The following is a 27,384-nucleotide window of genomic DNA, read 5'->3' as shown; positions in this document are numbered from 1 at the left end:
TCAGTAGAATCAAATGGGAAAGCTTTCCCATGGCCTCTACTACTTCAAGATGCGGGTGGGTATTTGCAAATTTGAATTCTTCCCAGTGGGGGCAGGTAACTCCTTCTACATAGGAAACGATTCAGCCCAGCTTCCTTGAAATATATTTCCCTGCATGCAAGCAGCTTTCCCCCCAAAAAACTTGTCCATGGCAGAAGCATTCAAACAAACCACCCCTACACAAAGCCAGAAGTGGCAGAGTCCCAGGAAAAGAACCCGGTTCTGCTCAGAGAATAAAACAGAGCCAAGAGGAAGACGCTCCTATCATTTCAGGTGGGGAAGGGGACATGGGCAGACGGCTTCTGCTGAGCCCACCACCTGAGAGTGAGTGAGTGTTCAGTGATGTAAATGGCAGGAGCAGGAAAGGGGAGGTTGCCAGGGGTGATTATGACCTTCCTCCCCTGCACTGTGATGCTCAATGGCACTCCCTGGGGGTGGCATGCATGGCTTGGGGTCCTTGGCACCCAGCTGCCTAGAGCGAGACAGCAGTGGGAACATCAACATCCACAGCTGCTGTTGTTAATCGGGAGCGGGAGTGAGCACTACTTGAGGCACCATGGTAAGGAAGGCAGGGGAGCTTCCTGCACATGGAAGGTACCAAGGGGAGAGAAGGTTTCCTCTGCTTCAGAACTATTGAAAGGGTAGAAGATCAAGGCAGTTTGACAATACAGGATTGATGTGGTGTAGATGTCAGGGTGTAGATCAGGGTTAGGGAACCGCCAAATCCTGCTGGGCTTTTAAGTCCATCCCTGACCATTGGCCCTGGTGGCTGGGACTGGTGGGTGTTAGAAGTCTAAGAACATCAGGAACGCCACAGGTTTCCCTTCCCTGATCTACACCCTGACATTTTATCCACCATCACATCAGTTCTGTGATGGCAAGGTTGATGCTGCAGCAGCCAGCTGTTCCAGACCAGCAGCTGAATGACTTGAGTGCGTTTGTATCCCACCCTTTTCTCCAAGGTGCCAAGGAGAAGACCACAAGCAGGATCGGAGTGCAATAGCACTCCTGACTCATGTTTCCCAGAAACTAGTACAGTGGTACCTCGGGTTAAGAACTTAAATCGTTCCGGAGGTCTGTTCTTAACCTGAAACTGTTCTTAACCTGGAGACCACTTTAGCTAATGGGGCCTCCTGCTGCCGCCGTGCCACCGCTGTGTGATTTCTGTTCTCATCCTGAAGCAAAGTTCTTAACCCAAGGTACTATTTCTGGGTTAGCAGAGTCTGTAACCTGAAGCGTCTGTAACCTGAAGCGTCTGTAACCCAAGGGAGCACTGTATAAGACCTCTGACATTGGGGATAGAAAATAGCCAGCATGTCTAGGAGCCACTGATAGCTTTATCCTACCTAAATTTATCTAACATTTTTAAGGCGTCATAGTTGGTAGCTATCACAACATCTAGTGAGTTCCATAGTTTAACCATGTTCTTTTTTCCATTAATTGAATTCTTTCTTAAACATATTTTACAAAATTATACAGCAATATATTACAATTTGTATCCCATCCCATACCGCAGAAAAATTAAAAATACATTTTTAAAAAAAGACCTAAAATAGACTTCCGATTGTTCTAAAAAACAAAAACTAAATTACACTTGTTCTCTTTTACAGTATCCTATTAATATATTATTTTCTTAAATCTTTTTGATAACAAAAAAAGGAAAAATAAATAAATAAAAACATTAAGTTTACATATATTGTCTGTACAATGCAAGACTCATTCAAGATCTGCCAGGAGGTTTGTGCTGTCACGGTAGTTTTTCAGGTACTCTTTGAATATAATCCATTCTTGGTTTACTTTTTGCATCATGTTCTACAATGATGATAAATGAGAGAGAGCTGTCAAATATTGGTTAGGCTTTCAATCCCTCTCTGTTTTATTCAGACATTGCCAGTTGATGTTGACTGAAGCTTTCCCCTTGATTTTATTTATGCCAGCTGTCAGCAATGCACACTGTAGCAAAAAAATGCCAACCACATAACTCTAATGGCATCTGAACTGGTCCAAAAAAAGATATTGGGGTTCAATATTGTTTATCTAGTGTGTGTGTGTATTTGAAAACATCAATAAAAATTATCTAAAAGTTAAAAGTGATGGATAGCTTTATGTGCAGCAGCTATGAAAAAGGTTAATTCCATGTCAGTGGCGTAGCGTGGGTTGTCAGCACTCGGGGCAAGGCAAGTAATTTGCGCCCCCTAACCCGTGGATTTGCGCCCCCTAACCCTTACCCCCAGATGTTGCGCCCGGTGCGGCCGGCCCCCCCTGCACCCCCACGCTACGCCACTGTTCCATGTTAGAGATCATAAGGAAAGCAAATGAAAATAAAACTGCCAATATAGCAACAATATTGCTATACAAATCAATGGTACAACCACATTTGGAATACTGTGTACAGTTCTAATCACCACCCCTCCAAAAGGAGAATGTAGAAGGGAAATGTTAGGAAAGGGCCACCAAAGTGATCAATGGAATAGAGTAGATCCCCTATGAAGAAAGGAGCTTTTCATTTAGAGAAAAGGTGACTAAGGGCGGATTTACACACAGGAATAAAAACGCTATAAAGAAGTCAGAAATTAAATCGTTTTATAACAAAAGAGGGGAAAAAACCTATGTAAAAATCACATACAAAATTTGTTTGCTCTCTGGCGCCATCTGGTGTTGCATGTTTATAACACTTTCAAAGTGTTGTTTTTTGATTAATGTAGTTGAGTCCTAAGTAGGGGATATAACAGAGGTATAAAAATTGCATGGTATGGAGAAAATGCATAGAAAGATGGTTCCACCCACACCCCGCGTCTCATAAAACCAGAACTTGGGTTATCTACCGCATTTTGAACCAGCTGAAGTTTCCAAATCATCTTCAAGGGCAGCCCTGTGTAAAGAACGTTGCAATAACCCAATCTGGAAATTACAAAAGCACGCAATACGGTGGCCAGGTCATTTCTGTCCAAAAGGAACTAGAGCTGGAAAAGGGCACTCCAAGCCACGGAGGCCACTCCAGCAATAGTATTGAACCTAAAAGCACCCCCTAGCTGAGGACCTGCTCCTTCCAGGGGACTGCAAAGCTATCCTGGACAGGCTGTCTCCCCACCTCCTTAACCTGAGAACTCGGAACACGCAGTACCTCTGTCTTTTTAGGATTCAGCCTCTATTTATTAGCTCACACCCAGCCCATCACTGCCTCCAAGCAGCAGTCTAACACCTCAGTTGCCTCTCCAAATTCAGATGGGACAGATAGAGGAAGAGAGGTGACTCGTGGGGTCCCGTCCAACTCTACAGTTCTTTGATTCTAAGACAATGCTGGTTCAGTGGTCCCAGCAGTGCCAAGCAACTAGGTCTAGCTACCATTTTAATTTGACTAAGTGTTTCAGAGTGACTCTGAAGCAGGGTCATTGTGGGAAATCAAACTTAAAAACATAAATAAATCTTTCCAAGCATATGCATGAAACTACTTACAGGGTGGCGCTGTGGGTTAAACCACAGAGCCTAGGACTTGCTGATCAGAAGGTCGGCGGTTCAAATCCCCGCGACGGGGTGAGCTCCCATTGCTCGGTCCCTGCTCCTGCCAACCTAGCAGTTCAAAAGCACATCAAAGTGCAAGTAGATAAATAGGTACCGCTCCGGTGGGAAGGTAAATGGCGTTTCTGTGCGCTGCTCTGGTTCGCCAGAAGCGGCTTAGTCATGCTGGCCACATGACCCGGAAGCTGTACGCCGGCTCCCTTGGCCAATAAAGTGAGATGAGCGCCGCAACCCCAGAGTCGGCCATGACTGGATCTAATGGTCAGGGGTCCCTTTACTTACTTACAGGGTGCAAAAACGAATGCACCTGTCCCAAAGAGTCTGTGTCGTGTCTTCTGACTTCACCCTATTCTCCATTCTGCAGCGTGAGTGCATCTCCATTCACGTTGGCCAGGCTGGAGTTCAGATCGGCAATGCATGCTGGGAACTCTTCTGCCTGGAGCATGGAATTCAGCCAGATGGCACCTTCGCAGAAAAGAGCCATCCCAATAATGACGACTCCTTTGCTACGTTCTTCAGAGAGACTGGCAACGGGAAGCATGTGCCGCGAGCTATCATGGTGGACTTGGAGCAAACTGTAGTCGGTGAGTTAAGGCTGTCTCAGGTCGCATGAAATGCTTGTGAGATCATATAGTCGCTCAGGGGGCCACATTTCCTCAGTGGGCCTCAGGTTTCCAAATCCCGGAATATGCCTTAGGTGGGATAACCATTAATAGATGAATATTTTGTTCCATGTGTGTAGTCAAGCCCTACTGAATTGTTCAGCTGTAAGACGTGGGTGGAGCTGTGGGTTAAACCACAGAGCCTAGGACTTGCCGATCAGAAGGTTGGTGGTTCGAATCCCCGCGACGGGGTGAGCTCTTGTTGCTCGGTCCCTGCTCCTGCCAACCTAGCAGTTCGAAAGCGCCTCAAAGTGCAAGTAGATAAATAGGAACCGCTCAGGCGGGAAAGTAAACGGCGTTTCCGTGTGCTGCTCTGGTTTGCCAGAAGCGGCTTAGTCATGCTGGCCACATGACCTGGAAGCTGTACGCCGGCTCCCTCGGCCAGTAAAGCGAGATGAGCACCGCAACCCCAGAGTTGGCCATGACTGGAACTAATGGTCAGTGGTCCCTTTACGTTTACCTTTAAGAAAACAAAAGTTGTTTTCTAATGGTATGAACAATCAATCTATTCAACTCTTTAAAGCCACAGCTTTCTATGCAATGCCCCAGCTAATAGATACTTCAGAACCTGTAGCCCAGCAGATGTTGTTGGACCATCTCAGCATCTCTGACCATTGACCATGCTGGCTGGGGCTGATGGGAGTTGGAGTGCAACAGGTTCCTCACCACTTAATTGAAATACCAGGCCATGGTTTTCTATCTAGATTCAGAGTTCGGTTGCCTTGTTTTAAAATTCAGCTCCTTTTGGAAGGCCTTACGCTTCCTTCCCCCTTTCACAGATGAAGTGCGGGCTGGCACCTACCGTCAGCTTTTCCACCCGGAACAGCTGATCACTGGCAAGGAAGATGCAGCTAATAACTACGCCCGTGGTCACTACACCATCGGGAAGGACAGGATTGAGCTAGCACTGGATCGCATCCGAAAACTGGTAAGGCACAACGGAACTGAAAGCATGTTTGGGTAGGCTACAATGTTATATTGAATGGCACTTCAAAGAGACCAGAAATGCAGTGGCTGGGTCCCTGGAGGACCTGAGGACCAAACAAAAGAAGTTCCCCCTTTGGTCCACCTGAGTCAAACTCCACCCATCAGATATCTCTCTTAATTAGGAGAGTGTCATAGCTCTAATTTACTTGTTCATTCTAATGATTATGTTTATGTAAGTCAATATATCATCTTATTTTACAATAGATATTTACCGTATGCCAATCAGTAGATTTATTGATTGAGATCTATGGGTATAGGACGATATACATATTTAACAAAAATTAAAATAAAATAGATACACACAGAGAGACATGCACACAGAAACACACTCATGCATATGTATGGACACATACACCATCCATCCCTTTCTCCTAGCCACTTTCTGATTGGTTGAGAAAGGATGTGGAGAGGCCAGTTTGTACCACACTAAGCAGACACCTGGGTGTTTCTTTAATTCAGATGGAGAAACACTTGTTTTATAGAATGACTAGATAAAATGGAGGGCCCTTTAATACAAGGATGGGGAAGCAGTGTTGAAGAATAGTGAGGTAGGACATGGCTCCTAATATCACATTTGCCAATTGCATGGAAAGAGAAATAAAGTTTCCATCCTCTCCTAATGTTTTTGGTGCTGAATCTCCACCCCTCTGTCTGCCTATTTAAACAGACTAAAATACTTTTCACAATGTACAGTCCTTCCTGGACTCTAACATTTCAGAACTCAGGAGGGGTATCTTATTTACGCAGGCTCATTGGTGTAATAAAAAAGCTCTCTGCATGTGTGAGGAAAGCACCTAAATGATGGTTCCCTTTACAGGCGGACACCTGTGCAGGGCTACAAGGATTCCTGATTTTCCACAGCTTCGGAGGAGGCACAGGTTCTGGCTTTACCTCCCTGCTGATGGAGCGCCTGTCTGTGGACTATGGCAAGAAGTCCAAGCTGGAGTTTGCCATCTACCCAGCCCCCCAGGTTTCCACTGCGGTGGTGGAGCCCTACAATTCTATCCTGACCACCCACACCACCTTGGAGCATTCCGACTGCGCCTTCATGGTGGACAATGAGGCCATCTACGACATCTGCCGTCGCAATCTGGACATTGAGCGCCCCACGTACACCAACCTGAACCGCCTCATCAGCCAGATTGTCTCCTCCATCACCGCTTCCCTGCGTTTCGATGGCGCCCTCAACGTGGACTTGACTGAGTTCCAGACCAACCTGGTGCCTTACCCTCGCATCCACTTCCCCTTGGTGACCTATGCGCCCATCATCTCCTCCGAGAGGGCTTACCACGAGCAGCTCTCCGTGGCCGAAATCACCAGCTCCTGCTTTGAACCCAACAACCAGATGGTGAAATGCGACCCCCGCCATGGGAAGTACATGGCCTGCTGCATGCTCTACCGAGGTGATGTGGTGCCCAAAGACGTCAACGTAGCCATTGCTGCCATCAAGACCAAGAGGGCAATCCAGTTTGTGGACTGGTGCCCAACTGGCTTCAAGGTGAGGAGAGATTCATATTGGCATGAACTCTGGGTCCCAATGCAATCATTAAGGTTTATCAAGAGAGGAATCTGTGGAAAAGATTCAGAAAATGGCTTTTTCTGAACATCTGAAGCTTTTTACTTTAGAAAACAAGCAGATAAGGGGAGACATGTAGTGTGGAGAAAGGGGACGCCATAGGAATTGCTGGTGAACATACCTGTGGTTTGGTGATTCCAAAAAAAGTCACACTCCATCCCATTCCCTATTGATATTTCCCGTATAAAATAGAACTGCCTTGCAAACTATTTCACCATAGGTAAAGGTAAAGGGACCCCTACCCCTGTTCGGTCCAGTCGCGTATGACTCTGGGGTTGTGGCACTCATCTCGCTTTACTGGCCGAGGGAGCCGACATACAGCTTCTGTGTCACGTGGCCAGCATGACTAAGCCGCTTCTGGCAAACCAGAGCAGTGCATGGAAATACCATTTACATTCCCGCCGGAGCGGTACCTATTTATCTACTTGCACTGTGTGCTTTCGAACTGCTAGGTTGGCAGGAGCTGGGACCGAGCAACGGGAGCTCACCCCATCGTGGGGATTTGAACCGCTGACCTTCTGATCTGCAAGCCCTAGGCTCTGTGGTTTAACCCACAGCGCCACCTGTTCACCATAGGGTTGCCAACAAATAGAGGGACATCACTCAGTTCCCATAGAGAATTATGATGGAAGGTATCAGTCTTTACCAGAACTACAGGCAGTATGTCACCTCATTCTTATTCTACCTCTATGGTTCCAATTTAGAGGTGGTTGCTTGAACTGATACCATTTATGTGTGTGTCTATATGCTTGCTTTCTCCCCTTTCCTTCTAATCCTACCAGGTTGGCATTAATTACCAGCCGCCAACTGTAACCCCTGGAGGAGATCTGGCCCAAGTCCAGCGCGCTGTCTGCATGCTCAGCAACACCACTGCCATTGCTGAAGCCTGGGCAAGGCTAAACCACAAGTTCGACCTGATGTTTGCCAAGAGAGCGTTTGTGCACTGGTATGTTGGTGAAGGCATGGAAGAAGGGGAATTTGTAGAAGCTCGAGAGGACCTGTCCGCCCTGGAGAAGGACTATGAGGAAGTGGCAACTGACTCGTTTGAGTCGGTACTCGACAGCGAGGAAATCTAACAGTTTGCTCCTCTCTGTGCACCAGATTGTCTCTTGTCTGTTTCTTCCCTTCCTTTGGGCCTTTGTGGGAGAAATTTCCCTTGGGGATTCCGTGTGGAGGCTCATGAAAAGTTCCCAATGGGTCGGACTTTATTCAGTAACGCATTACAGGACAGAGTCAAAAGAGTTTGCGAGAGCTTTCTTTTAGAAAACACTGTATACGAAAAATGTGTTGTCTTAGCTGTTTCACCCTCTGGCCTACCACTTCATTCCACTATGTTTTCACCCAACCACAGCCCTTGAAATGCAACTTTACCCAACCAGTTTCTTTTACTCTACATGCACAGCCCTCCTTGTACCTTATGCGGAGCTCTTTTTCACTCTTACAGTGTTAGGTTCCTCCTAACTGGTTCCTACCAGTTTTGTGGTCAGGCCACACTTTTGCATACATGATGACAGGCATTCCTTTTGCAGGCATTCCATGTCAACCTTTAACACAAGCCTGTGTAATGTGGGCATCCAGCATCATAATACAAGCCTACAGTGAGTCTTGAAATGGGTGAGCTGAAGAAAACAGGGAAGGGATTCAGCCTGTGTGAGATCAGCCTCCCCTGGCCGAAGGAGAGAATTGGGAGGGAGCCAAGGAAACCTCCTCCAATTGGGCGGCGGCCAGAGCAGGTCAGGTGACTCCTATAAAAGCTTCCACATCAGGAGCAACTAGGAGACTTGGGCTGCATATACACCATACATTTAAAGCATATGTCTTCCCACAAAGGATCCTGGCAACTGTAGTTGATGAAAGGTGCTGATGGAAAATGTAGCTCTGTGAAAGATAAACTGCAGTTCCCAGGATTCTTTTTTTGGGTGGGGTGGGGAGTGGAACCATGTGGTTTAACTGTGCTTTAAATGTATGGTGTATGTCTAACCCTGATTTTGTTGAAGACAAACCACTTTCTGAGTTCGGCTCTCAGCTGTACAGTGGTACCTCGGGTTACATATACTTCAGGTTACATACGCTTCAGGTTACATACGCTTCAGGTTACAGACTCCGCTAACCCAGAAATAATACCTCGGGTTAAGAACTTTGCTTCAGGATGAGAACAGAAATCGTGCTCTGGCGGCAGCAGGAGGCCCCATTAGCTAAAGTGGTGCTTCAGGTTAAGAACAGTTTCAGGTTAAGAATGGACCCCCGGAACGAATTAAGTACTTAACCCGAGGTACCACTGTACACAGATGGGGTCTGGTAGCCTGGCCTCCTGGCTAAAGCACAATCCACCAGGAAATTATTCAGCACAGGTCAGTTTAAATAAGTAGGAGCCATTCAAGAGCAGCAGAAGTGGTTCCATGTTTCCAGGGCCCCTTGGGCACAAGCTATCAGAGAACTCCTTGCTTTCCTCCTGGCACCTCATTCCTTCTTGGCCTCACTCCTTTAAAATGAAGCAAGTCTTAAGCAATATGGCAACCCCAATTGTCAAAGGAAAAGTATAAGAAATGTTGAACTTTTGAAATGATGATTGCCATTTCATCATCATTGAATGGATACACTGCTGCCACACATTTGAAATTAAGCCCTGGGTCTCTACTTTAATCTCACTTCAGACTTCATTTTGGAGATTAAAAACGTAACCTTTTTGTATAGGCAAAGTACATAAATAAATGATTTTTTTGGTATTGTAGCAATAGCCATAAGAACGTGAAAAGGCGGATCAGGCCAGAGGCCCACCTCATCCCATATCATGTTCTCATAGTGGTCAACCAGATGAGCCATTGGGAAGCTTGCAAGCAGGACCCAGGTGTCACAGCACTTGGGATTCCCAGCAAATGGTATCCAGGGGCAGATTGCCTTTGATAGTGGAGGCTGAAAAAGCTTTCACAGCTAGTAAGCACTGATAGCCTTATCAGTTTAAGAAATGTGAATTCTGTAGCATTTCAAACAACAAATTCATATATAAAACGTAAAAATATGAGCCAAACACTGCACACGTTCTTAAAAGATTACAATTTTAAGACTGCAATTTGCTGGAATCTGTCTTTACATGCAGGGGAAGTCCCTAACTCACTGAGGGTTTGAGACCCAGTCCGCTACAATAACATATAATAAACATAAGGCAGTGAATTATTCATGGAGAAATTCATTTACTCCAAATTTACCCCAAATGTCAGATAAAGTTTTCAGTTTTTGAACTGTTGCATGACATGATCATTTGCCTTAATTTCTTCATTTACTCCATTGAACAGAGAAAGCAAAACCCTGATAATCTTTATTTCTACAAAAGTCTTTAACCAAAATTGCTGCACTCTCACCACAAATGGAAATAGGTACCCTTGTTCCCACATTCCCTCCGACACAAAGGAGAGGAGGTGGAAGGTATGTGGGGAACCTTTATTGGAGTACAGTGGTACCTCGGGTTACATACACTTCAGGTTACATATGCTTCAGGTTACAGACTCCGCTAACCCAGAAATAGTACCTCGGGTTAAGAACTTTGCTTCAGGATGAGAACAGAAATCGTGCTCTGGCAGCACGGCGGCAGCAGGAGGCCCCATTAGCTAAAGTGGTGCTTCAGGTTAAGAACAGTTTCAGGTTAAGAACGGACCTCCGGAACGAATTAAGTACTTGACCCGAGGTACCACTGTATAATACTGTGTGTGGTGCATTTTTAAAGCCAATTTGCATTTACTAGCAGAGAAATTTTCCAGAAGCATTTGGAAAGAGGTACCATATTTATATGCTTATGCTAGAAGCCTTCAAGCCGAGATGGATCAGCTGGAGTGCTTAGATTTCAGTGAGGTCATAGATATGGTTGGCAGGACAAAAACCTGTCAGTAGCAGGAGGAGACAATTGGCACTTGCTTCACCAGCCACTTCCCAATTAACACCCATTGTTCACTCCCCATTACCAAGGAGCTAAACTGAATTTGAGACACATCTCCTGACCTCATGGGCTTCTACAGAAACTGGCAGAAACTAATAATAATAATAATAATAATAATAATTTTTATTTATATCCCGCCCTCCCCAGCCAAAGCCGGGCTCAGGGCGGCTAACAACAATCAAATAAACAATCAAATAATAACACATTCTAAAAATATTTCATTATAAAAATTAGTTAAAATCAAATTGATGGCAACCGATTAAACAAAATTCTGTGCAGGTTGCCAGAGGAGGGAGTCAGGCTGCGCCCTGACCAAAAGCCTGGCGGAACAACTCTGTCTTGCAGGCCCTGCGGAAAGATGTCAGGTCCCGCAGGGCCCTAGTCTCTTGTGACAGAGCATTCCACCAGTTTGGAGCCGCAGCCGAGAAGGCCCTGGCTCTAGTTGAGGCCAGCCTAACCTCTCTGAGGCCTGGGACCTTGAGGATGTTATTATTTGTAGCCTATCATGGGGACCCCCAGCAGAAGAAACATTTCAGCCCCAGCAGAAAAAGTGTCCAGGCAAGTTAAACAGATCTGCAAAATTTGGCAGCAGGTTAGGTTGAGAGGTTGTTTTTTTTATTTTCAAGTTTTCAACTTTTTAAAAACAACCAGAGGAGAACAACAAACCAAGAAATACAAAGAAACCAATAAATGGAACAACTTGCATATCTGTGGATCAATACATAAAACTGGAATTAATACCAACAGCGGTTCTCGGATGATGCTATATTATCAAAACATTGTCCAAATAGCTGCAATTGCTTTGATGCTATAACGCTACATGTCACTGTTAGATGCCTAGGTAATAAAGGACCACCAGGTGGCCTAAAAGGACTGTGGCCGTACTTTACCCTGCATTACTTGTAGTATATGGAGTATAATTTTTTCAGCTATAGTTACTGACCAGACATTGCTATACCATGCAGATAAGTTTAGGTTGTTCAGAGATTTCCAGTGCCGGGTGACAATTTGCCCCTAGCCGCTGCCAGCAGAAAGGGTTAGGCTGAGAGCTGGTGACTGACCCAAGGTCAGTCTTCAAGGTTTAGTTAGTGCAATAGAGCAGTGTTTCCCAACCACTGTTCCGCGGCACACTAGTGTGCCGCGAGATGTTGCCTGGTGTGCCGTGGGAAAAATTAAAAAATTCGAAAGATTTTTTTTTTTAAAGTCAAATTTTCGATTGGGGCGCCGTCACTAGATGACCCCTGGGGTTCCCTCCCTCCCTCCCGCTCTTCGCCTCCCTCCTCCTCCTCCTCCTCCTCTGGGGAGGCCCTTCCTGGCTCTCGGCCAAGGCTTGGCGGCTGCCACTCACTCACTCACTTGCCCACCCGTCCCTCCATCCCGCCTCTCCCCCTCCGTCCCCGGCACGGGGGCTGCCGGGATCCGTAGTCCCCTCGCCCTTGGGCTCCGCGCCCGCGCGGGGTGCGCGAGCTACGTCTCCCAGCGTGGCCTGGAGGGCCGGGTGTTTTGTTTGAAGCGCTCTTCTCCCGGCCATGGAATGAGCGCAGCGGCGGCGGCCGGGCAGGGGCTCTTCCGCGCAGACCCCGCGCAGCCTGCCTGCGCCCCTGCGGAGATCGGGCGGCAGGATGGAGCCCGGGGATCCCCGCGGAGGCGGAGCGGCGGAGGCTGCCCCCCAGGTAGGGCTGCGTCGGGGGGGTTTTATTTTTGCAATGCTGCATCCGCGCCGGAGGGGACGCATCGGACCGCGGGGAGACCCCTTGGCGGGCGTGCAAGGCAATGCATGCGTGCAGGCGTTGCATGGAGTGCAGTGCAATGCAATGGCAACGCGGCGCCCTGCATGCATGCATGCAACTTCCACCGGCGCTCCGGACTTGGCAGGTGAGGGGGGTCCCCAGTGGGCGGCAGAGAGAGCCGGGAGGGCGAAGGGGAGCCGGGGGGAGCAGCGCTGCTCCCCGAGCCGAGCCCGGGGGGAAACTTCGGCGTCGTTGCGCCGGGTGTTGGAAGCGGAGGCTGGCGGGGGCCCCTCACCTGCAAAACCTGGTCGCCTCTCATATATTTCGTGCATTGCATTCATCGCCCGCTTTCTCCTCCAAGGAGCTCCCGGGGGCGCGCGTGGTTCTCCCCGTGTTATCCTCGCAACAACAGCCCTGCGAGGTGGGTCAGGCGAGTGGCCCAAGGGAGCACCCAGGGATTGTCCTGGCCAGGTGGGGTGATTTGAACCCTGCTCTCTGCCCGGTCTTCGTCCTCATTTAGCATGACTGTGCATGACTGTGCATGACTGTGGTTTTCCCCCCTCGTCTTGGCTATGGTGTGAGTCTGTGCTGTTAATTAATGGGGTTCTGCCTTCGGAGAAGATGAGCCAGCCCTCAAGGAGGTGATTATGTAATTTGCTAGCAATTCATGTCCCGGCGTGACGCTGCGCGCTGACGTCACGGGGCTGTAATGGTGGTGTGCCTCGAGATTTTTTTCATGAAACAAGTGTGCCTTTGCCCCAAAAAGGTTGGGAAACACTGCAATAGAGCACATATAGGTCCAATTTTTAAGGAGACTTCACAGGCTCCATCTCTGCAGTCCCCTCTCTTCTTCACAGTACTTTTCTTTTGGTTCAAAGAGTGGCCTTTGCTGGGAACTCCTGGTATCATTTTATGTTCTGCTTCATTCCATCATATGACACCGGAGACTGTAGTAACTGACTTTAGTTACAGATGCTTCAGGTTGCGTACTTTTGGGTTGCGCATTGCGCCGAACCCGGAAGTACCGGAACAGGTTACTTCCAGGTTTCGGCACTCGTGCATGCGCCAAACCACTAAATCGTGCTTTGCACATGCGCAGAAGCGCCGAATTGCAACCCGCGTGTGCACAGAAGCGATGCTGCGGGTTGCGAACGCTGCAGGTTGTGAATGTGCCTGCCACAAGGATCACGTTCGCAACCTGAGCATCCACTGTATAATGTTTTTATATATGTTGGCTGTGGCCACCCAGTAAGATGTGTGGGGCATAAATACTAAAACTATCGCTAAGGAATGGGATGTCCCTATTTTGATAGCAGAAATGTTGGAAGGTATGCTACCCATAGACCTCGGCCCCTAAAGAGCCAGTGGAATGTATTCAATAGCAGCCACTAGCCGCTGAAGGCCATTAAAGAAAGCAGTCAAGCTAGACAAAAGCCCAGAGGACAGGATCTTAATCAGAAGTCTGTGTGACATGCTGGAAAACACACAAAATGCACAGAGAGTGGAAGAGCAGTGCACTGTTTATCTGCCTCTATGTTGGAGCCTGGTGATGTAATCAGGCAAGGGCTGTGTGTGGTGGGAATTGTGACCTCTTTCCTCATCTGCTCTATGACACTGAAGGGCATGAGCAGGTGCTTAGTGCCAGCAGCACCTCTCCTCCTGCATTATAGCTCAAAGTGATACAGCAGGAGTAGGAGAGAGACGGAGAGAACAGAAACGAAGCCTTCTAACTGTTCACCAAGAAGGGAAGTGAGAATCAGTCAGAGCATTATGGTAAGCAAGAGGGGGTATGAGGAAACCACAGAACAAGGGGAAACGAGAGTCTCTCTGCTGCCACTTGCTCTGCTTTGCAGCCATGGCCATCAGGAGGCAAACAGAGATTTATTTCGGACAGGATAGCTTCTTCTGCAGCCCTTGGCTAGATTTCAGTGTTTCTGGCGCAGACAGCAAGCTGGAAGAAGTCACCAGGACTGCATTCCTGTGCGTCTTCAGAGGGTGGGTGGGTAGAAAGTCCCACTCAAATCAGAAGGCATTACTTCTGAGTAAACCTGCTTAGGATTGCACTCTGAGTAGGTACATTTTCACCACGAAGGAAACTGAGACACTAAAACCTGGGGTGCTTGCCAATACGTTTCTATACCGAAATTAATCATGCTTTCCCGCCAATTCAGCTGCGGGGAGCAATGTCTTAAAAAACAGATGAAGTGTTTCATATTCTCTCCATTTTAGAGATGAGGCTGAAAGCAAGTGGCTTGCTGAGTCACACTCCTTGGCTATGGTGGGCTTGGGTTTCCAGGTCAAAGTCTCACAATCTTACCTTTGGGTCAGCTATGGATGCTCTAAAACATTCTTTTTTGGCAGAGCCAGAAGTTGAACTAGGGCATATCTATTATTGTTTTATTATCTATTTAATTTATCAGTTGCTTTTCTTGCTGCGGGTAACACAAAGTGCCTTTGCAAATAAATGCAATGTCTCTACACTAAGACCAGTCTCACACCAGTTTAATAGTCATGGCTCGCAATCAAATAACGTAAGTATAATCTCTCGAAAGGGGCAAGGGATCTCTTGCAAAGCAGCAGAATTCTCAAGCCCCTTTCCTAAGATCATTTGGGCAAAGACGTGGTGATTAAACTGGTTTCCAACTACTTTAAATTTGCAGCCTAGAAGCTCCCTTGTGAACAATTACTATCGGAAAGGGCTGTAGCTCAGAGGTAGAGAGCTTGCCAGTGGCGTAGCGTGGGGGGTGCAGGGGGGGCCGGCCGCACCGGGCGCAACATCTGGGGGTTAGGGTTAGGGGGCGCAAATCCACGGGTTAGGGAGCGCAAATTACTTGCCTTGCCCCAGGTGCTGACAACTCACGCTACACCACTGGAGCTTGCTTTCTATTCAGAAGGACCGAACTTTAACTCTTGGCATCTCCAGGTGTGGCTGGAAAAACCTCTGTCTGAAGCTCTGGAGAGGGCCTGCAAGTTAGTGTAGATGATGTTGAGCTGGATGGATCTATGCTCAGACTTGGTAGAAGACTGCTTTTTTTTTTTTGCTAAAGCATCCATGACAGATGGTCATCTAACCTGTTTAAAAACCTCCAGGGAAGGAGAGTCTACTACCTCTTGTGGGAGTCTGTTCCACTGCTGAACAGCTCTTACTGTCAGAAAGTTGTTCCTGATGTTCTTGCAACTTGAAGCCATTGGTTGGAGTTCTACCCTCCAGATCAGGAGAAAACAAGCATGCGACCTTCTCCATGTGACAACCCTTGAGATATTTGAAGATGGCTACCATATCTTCTCAGCCTCCTCTTTTCAGGCTAAAAATACCCAGCTCCTTCAAGCATTCCTCATAAGGCTTAGTTTCTGGACCCTTGATCATGTTGGTTTCCCTCCTCTGCACACATTCTAACTTGTCAACATCTTTCTTAAATTGTGGTGCCCAGAACCGGACACAGTATTCAAGGTGTGGTCTGACCAAGGCAGAATAGAATGGTACTATTAATTCCCTTGATCTGGACACTATACTTCTGTTGATGCAGCCTAGAATAGCTTTTTTGGTTGCTGCATCACATGGTTGACTTATGTTAAGCTTGTGGTCCACCAAAATGAAACAATTAGCTACTCAGAGCTAACAGCCACAGGTCAAACATGTGCATCTTGTAGTCATGAGAATCTTGTTGATATATTATTTTCTTGTTGATACTATACTTGGAAGGGACCATAGTTCAGTGGTAGAGTGAAAGAGAGTTCTGGACTCAACCAGTGGCAACATTGGGGTCTCAAATTTTAGCGGCGTCCTGTGTGACACCCAAATTTGGTGGCCTCTCGCTTTCTAAGGCTCTGCGCCCAGTGCAACCAAACCAGTTGCGCTTCCCTAAATTCACCTCTGGACTCAACCCCTGGCATTGCTAGATAGGGCTGGGAAGAGTCTCTGAACCCCTGGAAAACCACTGCCAGTCAATGTCAATAATACTAGCCTCAAGAGACTAATGGTCTGACTCAATATAAGGCAGTTTTCTATGTTCTGATGTAATCCAAAGCTTAAAGATTAGCTTATACCTCTTCTCTCACCTGAGACATTTTCTAGCCAACAGCATAGCCACGTGCACTCTAATGTATTCTTCAACTTGTGTTCAGGTAAGAACAGCCAAATTTGCATGAATAAACTTACCTTGGGAAAGGAAATCAGATTCGCGTTTCTGAAATACAGTGGTGCCCCGCAAGACGAATGCCTCGCAAGACGGAAAACCTGCTAGACGAAAGGGTTTTCCGTTTTGGAGGTGCTTCGCGAAATGAATTTCCTATGGGCTTGCTTCGCAAGACAATGCCTTGCGAGTTCCTGCTGTTTTTCCCCCCTCCCCCCCTTTTCTAAGCCGCTAAGCCGCTTATCAGCTGATCCGATCAGCAGATAAGCCGCTAAAAGCCGCTAAAAGCTGCTAATAGCGCTAATCCGTCAATGGGCTTGCTTTGCAAGACGAAAAAACCGCTAGACGAAGAGAATCACAGAACAGATTCTTTTCGTATTGCGAGGCACCACTGTACTGTAATTCACTTAGCAAGACTAAGGTCAACGTAATTTTGCCCGTCTAGGACATCCCCATTGGCTCTGACCTCTGACCTGGAAGCATAATTTTTCTTGGCTCCCCATGGGCAGCCTATTGGCCACACACGTAGTTCATAATTTGAGAACCAGAGAGCTCTGTTTGCTCTTTTGCAAACAATGAATTACTCCCTCCATCATAAGCATATAGGAGTTTGAAAGATACCCTCTCATCTATTTATGACATCAGACACCTGACAATGGTTAGCTTCTGTCATCAGAAGCTCTTGGCTTTACTGAAAGGTTGCCAAAAAAAGAGATGGCTCTTGGGAGTTACAAACTCACAAATACAGACCTTATAAGATCATCCACCCCTATATATGCAGTAGTTGGAGAATCTTTCCTTGAGAATCCTTAAAGTATCAGAAACTGACTCCACAGCAACTCAGAGAAGGGCTTTTGATGCAGCTACCCCTTGTTTTGTGGAACAGTACCCCTGTTGAGATATGATAGGTAATCACTATTTGTGGGTTCCAGAATAATTGTAGACATTTTAATTTGTTTTGATAAGCTTTTCCAGCAGCATGGCAATAATTTTAGTCTCTGCCTTGGGTGTTTCTTTGTATTGCTTTTAAATCTTTTTTTTCCTCCTTCCTTTATTGACCGGCTAAAAACCTTGCTTTCCTAAAAGCTCGGATTTTTTGCTACAAGGAAAGTGACAAGAAAAGACACTGGAAAGTGTAGGATAACACTTGCTTTGATGCAAACAAATCAGGAGAAATATTCAGTAAACTGGTGATCTGGACGTGGCCTTAGAGAACAGCATATTATTGTTTGAGGCAATCAATACATCAAACAGCTTTCACATTTCTTTTCCAGAGTACTAACCAGGCAGTCATGGGGAGACATTTCATTTTGGAGAGCAGAAGGGTAGCAAAAATAATTAGTGTGGCTATAGTATTTAAAGAATATGCCTTCCTCCAAAGGCTACTGGGAGCTGCAGTTTATGCCTACAACTGCCAGCTTCAAATGTATGGTGTATGTGCAGTCTAAGGTGGCGTAATTGCTGTGTAGAAGAGGGGTTTTCAGCAGGTGAAATTACTTATTCTGTACACCTATCAAAGGCGCAGGAAAGTCTTGTCTTCTTTTCCACCTGGCCACCCTAAGTTATTAGGCGAGCAAGGGTTTATTATTAATGGTGTTTCTGTCCTTGATAACAAAATTTCCCTGATTTGTGAGAATCAATGCTACTTTCTGGATCAGAACGTATTTCTGGAGGGGCACAAGCTGCCGTTCTTGTCACCAGAAAAGAGTTAAGAAATCAGAAGGCTCTGCACCCTTCTTAAGTTACACCCGGTGGAGAAATACCATCAAGCTGCGTCAGGTCCCAGTCAGGAATAAAAATAAACTCACTTGGCTCACAGTATCCTTTCAAGATCTATCAAAATCCATATGGGATCAAGAGTGTTCTTTGTACACCTGTACAGTGTTTGTACATGGACACAGCCAGAGAATGCAGAGCCCATTTTGGAATGTGCAAACTTTTGCCATATTGCCAGACCGAATAATGCTTTTGTGGCAAACTTTTTCATGTGCTGGCTTTGCTCCGGTTCCATAATGCCTAGCTTGCATTTGTCAGATGAGAATGGATACAGATTTGCTTCTGTATTATTGAAATAAATAGTCATTGTAGTACAGATTCAGAAATTTTTAAATGAAGATTTATGATGATTATTAATAATATTAAGTTCAGAAACTGAAGTTCTACCAATATGTATCTGTCAATATATTGGGATATAATCAATTACAAATTAATTAGATAGCAACAACTGCACAGATAGTGAAAAAAATAATTATTAAAGGATACTGTGTTCTTACAAGCTTGTCATGACTTCGTTAATAATAAGAGTATTAATGGTGAACAAGATTTTCTGAAAGACAGTATGTCCGCCATATCTGATCAATCTGTCTGTAATGATGAGTTATAGGGGAATATTTGCTGTGTTCTACAGCACTGGATCGGTGAAAGTCATTTGGGATCTACTGGTGATCTGCCATAGTTGGCAAGAGTTTGTGACTCCCAATTGGTGGTTCTTCTTCTTTTAAATGAGGTTGATGAAATGAAGAAAGTTGGAAGGGTAGGGATGGCACCAGGAATATAATTTTGTGTTGAAGAACTGTGAGCAATGGTGGCTGATGCTTGTTGGGACAGGTGGGGTCAAAAGCAGAGAACCTAACAGCAGGTTAGCAATGAAAAGCGGAGACAAATAATTCTAGTCTTACCCTCCTTCTGGTTGAGCCCTGTAAGGCAAAATTGAGACTAAAAGGGAGGAAGCTGATAGGAAGTTCTGTCCCTGGACCTGAGGGAATGGGCAGACCCAATGTGTGCTCTTGTTCTACTGACCTTTGCTCTGTTGTCCTCCTTCTTCCACAGCGTGAGTGTATCTCTGTACATGTTGGGCAAGCTGGAGTTCAAATTGGCAATGCATGCTGGGAGCTTTTCTGCTTAGAACATGGCATCCACCCAGATGGAACTTTCCAGGACAAAGCCAACAAATTTAATGATGACGATTCTTTTACCACATTCTTCAGCGAAACTCGCACAGGAAAACACGTGCCGCGGGCTGTCATGGTGGACCTAGAACCCACTGTAGTAGGTCAGTGGAATAACCAGCAGTAGCATATGCAAATGAGACCACTTAATGTATAACAGTGCTGGGGACCAACGTAGAGTGACTTGATGTGCGTACAAACAGGGTTCCTTCATCTTTAACAGTTGAACTGAAGAAACTTGGTGCCATGCAAGCATTGGGGGGGGGGGTGAGAGTTATATCTTTCAGAAGTCCTCCTCACACAATTATAAAGGCACATTATAAAGATCTGTTGTGCTATCCAGAGGTCTTCTGTTCTTCAGCAGAAGCCTGCTATGAGGCTGTTGCATATACTGGGTTCATTCATATTCCCTTATGGGTGTCAGCTGCATCCCATTGCTGACAGAGAGGGGGAGAGCGTGGAGAGGCAGGAGGAGGTAATTAGGCAGGAATGTGGAAAGAGGGAGGAGCAGCCTAGTTGCAGTAAAAGCCTGAGCTCCGAGAACAAGGAGAAGGAAGGGGGGAGTTCAAGGGAGAAGACACAGACTGACAGTTTAAGCTCGGACTCAGAGGGAGGGCCACCGGAAATAGCCCGTTCCATGATGCGCAGGCAAGCAAGAATTAATGAGAAGCATTGTTATGTACTGAGTTGAATAGGATCCAAACTGCAGCAGTCTGATTGGTCCTAGAACAATAGGATTCAGAATGCAGCAGTCTGATTGGTCCAAGAACAATGCAGCAGTATGATTGGTTGGCAGGAACCACCCAATCATGCTCCAGATATAAGTGAATCCACAACCTGATTGGCTTACAGTAGAATTCCAGAATTAACCAATCATGTGCAGCCCATTGTGTAAATAATGTATATAAAGCAGATACTTTGAGGGGACTTCCATTCAATCCTCCTCACCACTATGAGCTGAATAAAGAGCATGAAATCACTTTGCGACTCTGAGTATATTTCAGGCATGAACAGGAAAGGAAGCAAAAGTGGGGCTTTAAATAGGGGAAGAGGAAGGGGCGGAACTCAGACTTGGCAACGGCTAATTTGGAAGCAGACCCTGAGTGACTGAGCTCCAGAGTGATTTGTATGTTTTGAGCAATAAACCTGAGTTAATTGCTGCTGGAGTTGTCTCGCTTTTGTGGGAGAGACCCAACCATTACAATGGGTCATTAGTCATTAGTCAACCTTGCACAAGGTTGGGCACAAAGAGCTTATCTTGCTTGTTGCAGAGTGTATAAAACATTGGTGCACCAAGATCTATTTTCAAGGATTTGTGATTTCCCTCCCATAAATGTTGAAAGCTGCATGTCCTTGGTTCAGGTAGCATATCTCTCTTAGTGTGTGTGTTTGTGTATGATAACATTTCTTCGTGAACATTTCTTGCTATGTGTTCCGAGAAAAACACAACTATTTGCCACAAAGGAAGAGCAGCTCATGCCATCTTCCATTTGCTCCCACATGCATGCACCCCCACACCCCCACACCCCAAGCAACAGCTGCATACCACATAGTTATCAGAAGAAGCATCAGCTCAGGAGCTTCTTTTGGCATAGCAATGGCTGTCTTGCGCTGCACTATCAACATTAATCTTGCTGTTCCCTGGCCTAGTCTGAACCAGCAGGGTGTTGACGCAGCCCCTGTTTGGCTTGTAAGCATCATGCACAAGTATGCCTCTGTGTAAAAATGCTGGATATGCTTGTTTCTGTTTAGTTTGTTTAGTTCCGCTTAGTGCTGTGAAAAAGATCCATGCCCTCTGTTGTACATCACAGCCAGGGTTCAAGGCCTTGCACAATAATAACCGTGTTTAATTACTATTTAACAGTAGCTGCTTGGTGACATGATCTGAATGTAGTGGGTGGGGCTGAGGAGACAATCATTTTGAATATTGATGGACTGGGCTTGGATCAGGTAAAATCATTTTAATTTTGCTAGTTAACTCCACATTCTTTACTGACGGAAACCTCTGCAGGGCGGACTTTGGTAATTTGGTCCCCTGAGCAAGGACAAAATTTGACACCACCCACACTAAATATTTCAATTTTCCCCACAATAATACCTTTTGGTACAGTTGTTTTTTATGGATCTTCTCAGTAGGTACCGATATAAATATAGGTATCAACATCACTATTAATGTACGCCCCCCTTGCCTTGGCACCCAATGCGGAAACCTCCCCATACCACCCTAAATCTGGCACTGACCTGCAACCAAGAAGAGCCTTCCATTTCCCAGGCTAATTTACCTGATCCATCCTCTGTCTCTACATATTACGCACAGTTCTCTCTCTCTTCTTCCACTTTTGGGAGTTGTTACCAAGCAGCTACTGCTAAACAGCCCTGCAACGTGGGAACAGCACAAGGCCTCGAACCCCAGAAGTCCCACTCTGACATCAACAGGAGCCACCAATCCTTTCTCAAAGCACACAAAACGTAAAACACACACCCAGCATTCCTCCATAGACCCGGCACTCCACAAAATTCTGTTCAGAATTGCAGAGAAAACCAGAATAATTTAATAATTTTAAAGTTCATCTGGCTTACAACAAAGACGGCATCCTATATAAGGTATTCAGTTGGCACATATCAGCATTAAAGAAACATGTCCACAACAAACTCTGACCACGCTCTGCTTACTTTCCTTAACAGATGAAGTGCGGGCTGGAGCTTACCGCCAGCTTTTCCACCCAGAGCAGCTGATCGCTGGCAAGGAAGACGCTGCCAATAACTATGCCCGTGGCCACTACACCATTGGCAAGGAGAGCATCGACATAGTACTAGATCGCATTCGCAAGCTGGTAGGTAGAAGGTTGCCAATGGAAAGTGATATGCGGCTTGGGAGCAGGATGAGGCAGAAATCTGGAGGGCTATAATTTTTTATTTCATTCTCAGAAGTTAGGTCCATAGTGGACAGAGGCTGGATGTTTCATTATTCAGAGATCAGTGGTTTTCCAAAATTAGGAAATATTTCCTCAATAACTGTGAGGAAATATTTTCTACACCACCTTCTTGGCCAAGGAACCTCTGCATGCTTGCCACATACCTCCTGTGCTGTAGGAAATCCTGGGGCATATTCTAAGGAACCTATGAAGACACTGGCCAACCCTGTTGGACCTATAGCAGAGAAATGAATGAAACTTACTTCTTCCTCTACTTAGCTTGTTTGGTGGGCTTCTTGTTGGGGGTGGGGAAAGCTGATTTATTTAATTTAAAATACTTAGAAATGTCTTCATATTTAAAAATCTCAAAGCATTATATAAAAGGATGGAAATCTCACAGCACATAATAAAATAATATAAAACCAGCATAAAATACAATTCCACAGCTTCACAGTGATGAATATCACTAATCTAAACACTTGAGCAAAGTGTATATGTAGCATATGTCCATGTTCCATGCGGCAGGTGCCATCACACTAAAAGCCCTACTCAGGATAGCCACAAAATGGATTTGATATACAGATGATTGGATATCCGTGCCCCAGGAGATTACACCATTGTCCAGGCTGTGAATCAATCAATCAATCAATCAATCAATCAATCAATTAAATTTCTATACTGCCCATCATCCGAGGATCAGTGTGGTGGCACTTCATCCCTGCCAATCCCTGCCTCACAACACCACTGGTTAACCCCTAATTATTATTCATTATGGTTCCCTTTCCAGACTGACGCCTGTTCTGGGCTACAAGGATTCCTGATTTTCCACAGCTTTGGAGGAGGCACAGGTTCTGGCTTTACCTCCCTGCTGATGGAGCGCCTGTCTGTGGACTATGGCAAGAAGTCCAAACTGGAGTTTGCCATCTACCCAGCGCCCCAGGTTTCCACTGCGGTGGTGGAGCCCTACAATTCTATCCTGACCACCCACACCACCTTGGAGCATTCCGACTGCGCCTTCATGGTGGACAACGAGGCCATCTACGACATCTGCCGACGCAATCTGGACATTGAGCGCCCCACGTACACCAACCTGAACCGCCTCATCAGCCAGATTGTCTCCTCCATCACCGCTTCCCTGCGTTTCGACGGCGCCCTCAACGTGGACTTGACTGAGTTCCAGACCAACCTGGTGCCTTACCCTCGCATCCACTTCCCCTTGGTGACCTATGCGCCCATCATCTCCTCCGAGAGGGCTTACCACGAGCAGCTCTCCGTGGCCGAAATCACCAGCTCCTGCTTTGAACCCAACAACCAGATGGTGAAATGCGACCCCCGCCATGGGAAGTACATGGCCTGCTGCATGCTCTACCGAGGTGATGTGGTGCCCAAAGACGTCAACGTAGCCATTGCTGCCATCAAGACCAAGAGGACAATCCAGTTTGTGGACTGGTGCCCAACTGGCTTTAAGGTGAGAAGGGACAAGCAGGTGCTCTCTTTTGTAGGACTAAAACCTTAACACCCACAATGATGATGATGATAATAATAATAATAATTGTTAAGTTGTGGGTGAACATATCAGACGACACAGCGATTCTTCAAACAGCTCTTGTTTATTCACAGGCTAGAACAGAACTGAACTGAAGGGTTCAGCCAGCCTGCCTATATAGAGCTCCACTAGAACGCAACAGTAACCATTTTCTGTAACTATCCAATCACTGAACGTAACTTTCAATCCCTTATTTGCATATGTGGACCTGAGTGAAAACTATCTACTGTATCCCCCTGCTGGCCCAGGGTGAGAACTTCAGTACATAACACCAATAATAATAATAATAATAATAATAATAATAATAATAATGGTGACAAAAGTGTTGTTTGTATGTGCTGCAGTCATACCAAGAGTCATTTTTTGAGTGGACCCTTGTGGCTGGGAACTGCATTTGGAGGACTAATTTTGCCCCTCTCCACCTCTCTGCTCAGTCCTCTAAGGGCAATTTTGAGATCAAGGAGGAGGAAGCTGACAGGCGCAGCCACCCCCACCCCACTCCAGGCTGATTTCAAGTTGGAATGCTGGCAGGTGGGTTAGAGGTCCATTCACATGAACTGTCCAGCCTCCCCCATCCCGCTCTTCTTGGAAGAGTTTGCGGGGGGAGCACGTGCAAGCCTAGCATAGAGAAGGGCCATATCTCTATGGCAGAGAATCTGGTATGCACACACAAGGTCCTTGATTCAATTCCAAGCATGTCCAGGTTAGGCTGGGAAATGCTGCCAGCCAGTGTACGCAATAGTAGATGGACCAATGGTCTGACTCCGTCTCCGGCAGTTTCCTATGTCATTATTAGTATAGTGGCACCTTGGGTTAAGAACTTAATTTGTTCTGGAGGTCCGTTCTTAACCTGAAACTATTCTTAACCTGAAGCACCACTTTAGCTAATGGGGCCTCCCGCTGTTGCTGCACGATTTCTGTTCTCATCCTGAAGCAAAGTTCTTAACCCGAGGGACTATTTCTGGGTTAGCGGAGTCTGTAACCTGAAGCGCCTGTAACCTGAAGCATCTGTAACCCGAGGTACCACTGTATGACTATTTTAAAAATTTTATACCATCAAACCTTGGTTGTCAAACACCCTGGAACTTGTATGTTTTTGGCTTCCAAACGCCACAAACCTGAAAGTGAGTGTTCCGGTTTGCGAACGTTCTTTTGGAACCTGAATGTCCGATGGGGCTTCCTGCAGCCAATCAGAGGTTTTTGAACATTTTGGCAGTCAAACAAACTTTCGGAACGGATTCTGTTCGACTTTCCAAGGTATGACTGTACTGCTTTCATCAATAGATCTCGGAGCAGTTCACAACATAAAATGACAATATAAAACCTCAAAATACATAGTAAAAAATAAGAACCACAGCAAACCAACCCCCCTCCCACTCATACGTACAGTGGTACCTCGGGTTAAGAACTTAATTCGTTCTGGACGTCCGTTCTTAACCTGAAACTGTTCTTAACCTGAAGCACCACTTTAGCTAATGGGGCCTTCCGCTGCCACCGCACAATTTCTGTTCTCATCCTAAAGCAAAATTCTTAACCCAAGGTATTATTTCTGGGTTAGCAGAGTCTGTAACCTGAAGCGTCTGTAACCTGAAGCGTATGTAACCTGAGGTACTACTGTATATGCAGTCCTCATCAGCTAATTTTTTTTAGGGGTTTCATGGCTGATTTTAAATGCAGTGCACTTCTGCATATCCCAGGCATAGCGAAACCGCAGTTCTGTTTGTAGCTGTTCCCACTCTGCTTCCCCCGGAGAGGCTTGAGCTTGCTATTTGAGGGAACGATGACAATGGGCCCGTATCAGCTGAGGCGTTCCGCTGCCCACGCTTAATTTCTGTCTGTACAGTTGCCTTTTCTTCCCTCCTCTTGGTTTCCAGGTTGGCATCAATTACCAGCCGCCGACCATCGTTCCTGGGGGCGACCTTGCTCAAGTGCAGCGTGCCGTCTGCATGCTCAGCAACACCACCGCCATTGCCGAGGCCTGGGCGAGGCTGGACCACAAGTTTGATCTGATGTACGCCAAGCGAGCTTTTGTGCACTGGTATGTTGGTGAGGGCATGGAGGAAGGAGAGTTTGCGGAGGCCCGGGAAGATTTAGCTGCGCTGGAGAAAGATTACGAGGAAGTTGGGACAGACTCCTTTGAAGAAGAAAATGACGGGGAAGAGTATTAAAAATGGTGCTCCTGGCAGCTCTTCATTGCACTGGGGATACAGCTCACCAAACTTTTTGCTGCCCAGCAGCTTCTGATCATTTCATGGGGGGTGGATGGAGGAATGGACAGTGGAAGGGTTTGGTGGATTGGACCCTGTGCCTACTCCTGCAGCATATGTAAAAAATAGACCATCCATCTGCAAAAAAACCAATTTCCAGTGACTTCCTTTCTTTATTATGCCTTATATTGTGAGGGGGGAGGAAATGTTCTGCTCCTTTCTTAAAGCAGTCCAAGAAAAAAATACAAGTACAGTGGTACCTTGGGTTAAGAACTTAATTTGTTCCGGAGATCCGTTCTTAACCTGAAACTGTTCTTAACCTGAAGCACCACTTTAGCTAATGGAGCCTCCTGCTACTGCTGCGCCACTGGAGCACGATTTCTGTTCTCATCCTGAAGCAAAGTTCTTAACCCAAGGTAATATTTCTGGGTTAGCGGAGTCTGTAACCTGAAGCGTATGTAACTTGAGGTACCACTATACCAGTTAGTACCAGTATGGCATGGGTGACACAGGACTCAGGGGCTGTTGCAACATTCCTGGTTAGGACTTATGCCTCAACTGTCCTACATTCCAGGTTCATAGCCAGAAATTCTGAAGTGAGGAGGCCGAAGGCAGTAGGGAATCATTGCAACAGATGAAACACAAGTAGTCTAAAAGATCTGGAATTCATTAGTCTGCGTTATTTCTTTGTAAGCAATTGGGTAAAATATTGGCTACGTACCTGCTTATAAGTCAACGAAAAAGGCTACAAAGTTGAATTTAAAAAGGAAGGAAGAACATTCAACATTCTGGAAGGGGGCATGGAATATCTCCAAGTGGGCTAGGCTCCTATAGTCCTGCCTCCTCCTTCTTTTTTACCTTGCCTTATAGCATAGCTGTCAACGTTTCCCTTTTTTAAAGGGAAATTCCCTTATTCCAAATTGCGAGGATTCCTCACGAGAAAAGGGAAAAGTTGACAGCTATGCCTTATAGCTACAGCAGTAGACAGCCTGATTTTCTGATACTTGTTCCAGGTAAAACATTCTCCCCATTTTATCTTCTGGCGATGTGTCAGGGATGCCTTTAAAAAGTTTTATTATTGTGCACTCGGTTGTGCTAGACTTCTGTGGATTTCAGCCCCAGGTGAGCTGTTTATTGAGAATTCTTCCTGATTTGTTTGCACCCGCTTTGCAAGGAGGTTAGAAGACCTTG

At 46.1% G+C, this 27,384-nt stretch overlaps 1 protein-coding gene across 1 annotated transcript; it reads left to right on the top strand.

Moving 5' to 3' along the window:
- Positions 1 to 456: 456 nt before the first annotated feature.
- TUBA8 (tubulin alpha 8) lies at positions 457 to 26,346 on the top strand. The gene is made up of 9 exons (XM_083464295.1): positions 457 to 598; positions 3,923 to 4,142; positions 5,000 to 5,148; positions 6,025 to 6,705; positions 7,566 to 7,856; positions 19,407 to 19,629; positions 22,211 to 22,359; positions 23,228 to 23,908; positions 25,861 to 26,346. The coding sequence occupies exons 1-9, from the start codon at positions 596 to 598 to the stop codon at positions 26,152 to 26,154; spliced, it is 2,691 nt and encodes an 896-aa protein (XP_083320421.1). The 5' UTR covers positions 457 to 595; the 3' UTR covers positions 26,155 to 26,346.
- Positions 26,347 to 27,384: the final 1,038 nt, after the last annotated feature.

Source organism: Podarcis liolepis (genome assembly GCF_965112155.1).
Source record: "Podarcis liolepis genome assembly, chromosome: 10".
NCBI classification, from domain to species: domain Eukaryota; kingdom Metazoa; phylum Chordata; class Lepidosauria; order Squamata; family Lacertidae; genus Podarcis; species Podarcis liolepis.
Note: the sequence above shows the minus strand (reverse complement) of the source record. Positions and strands in the feature narration are given on the sequence as shown.

Excerpts from the sequence above, each read along its gene's own strand:
- TUBA8 (XM_083464295.1), top strand. Across the intron at positions 5,149-6,024 it reads TGGATCGCATCCGAAAACTG|GCGGACACCTGTGCAGGGCT; the intron begins GTAAGGCACAAC and ends TTCCCTTTACAG. Across the intron at positions 7,857-19,406 it reads TACTCGACAGCGAGGAAATC|CGTGAGTGTATCTCTGTACA; the intron begins TAACAGTTTGCT and ends CTTCTTCCACAG.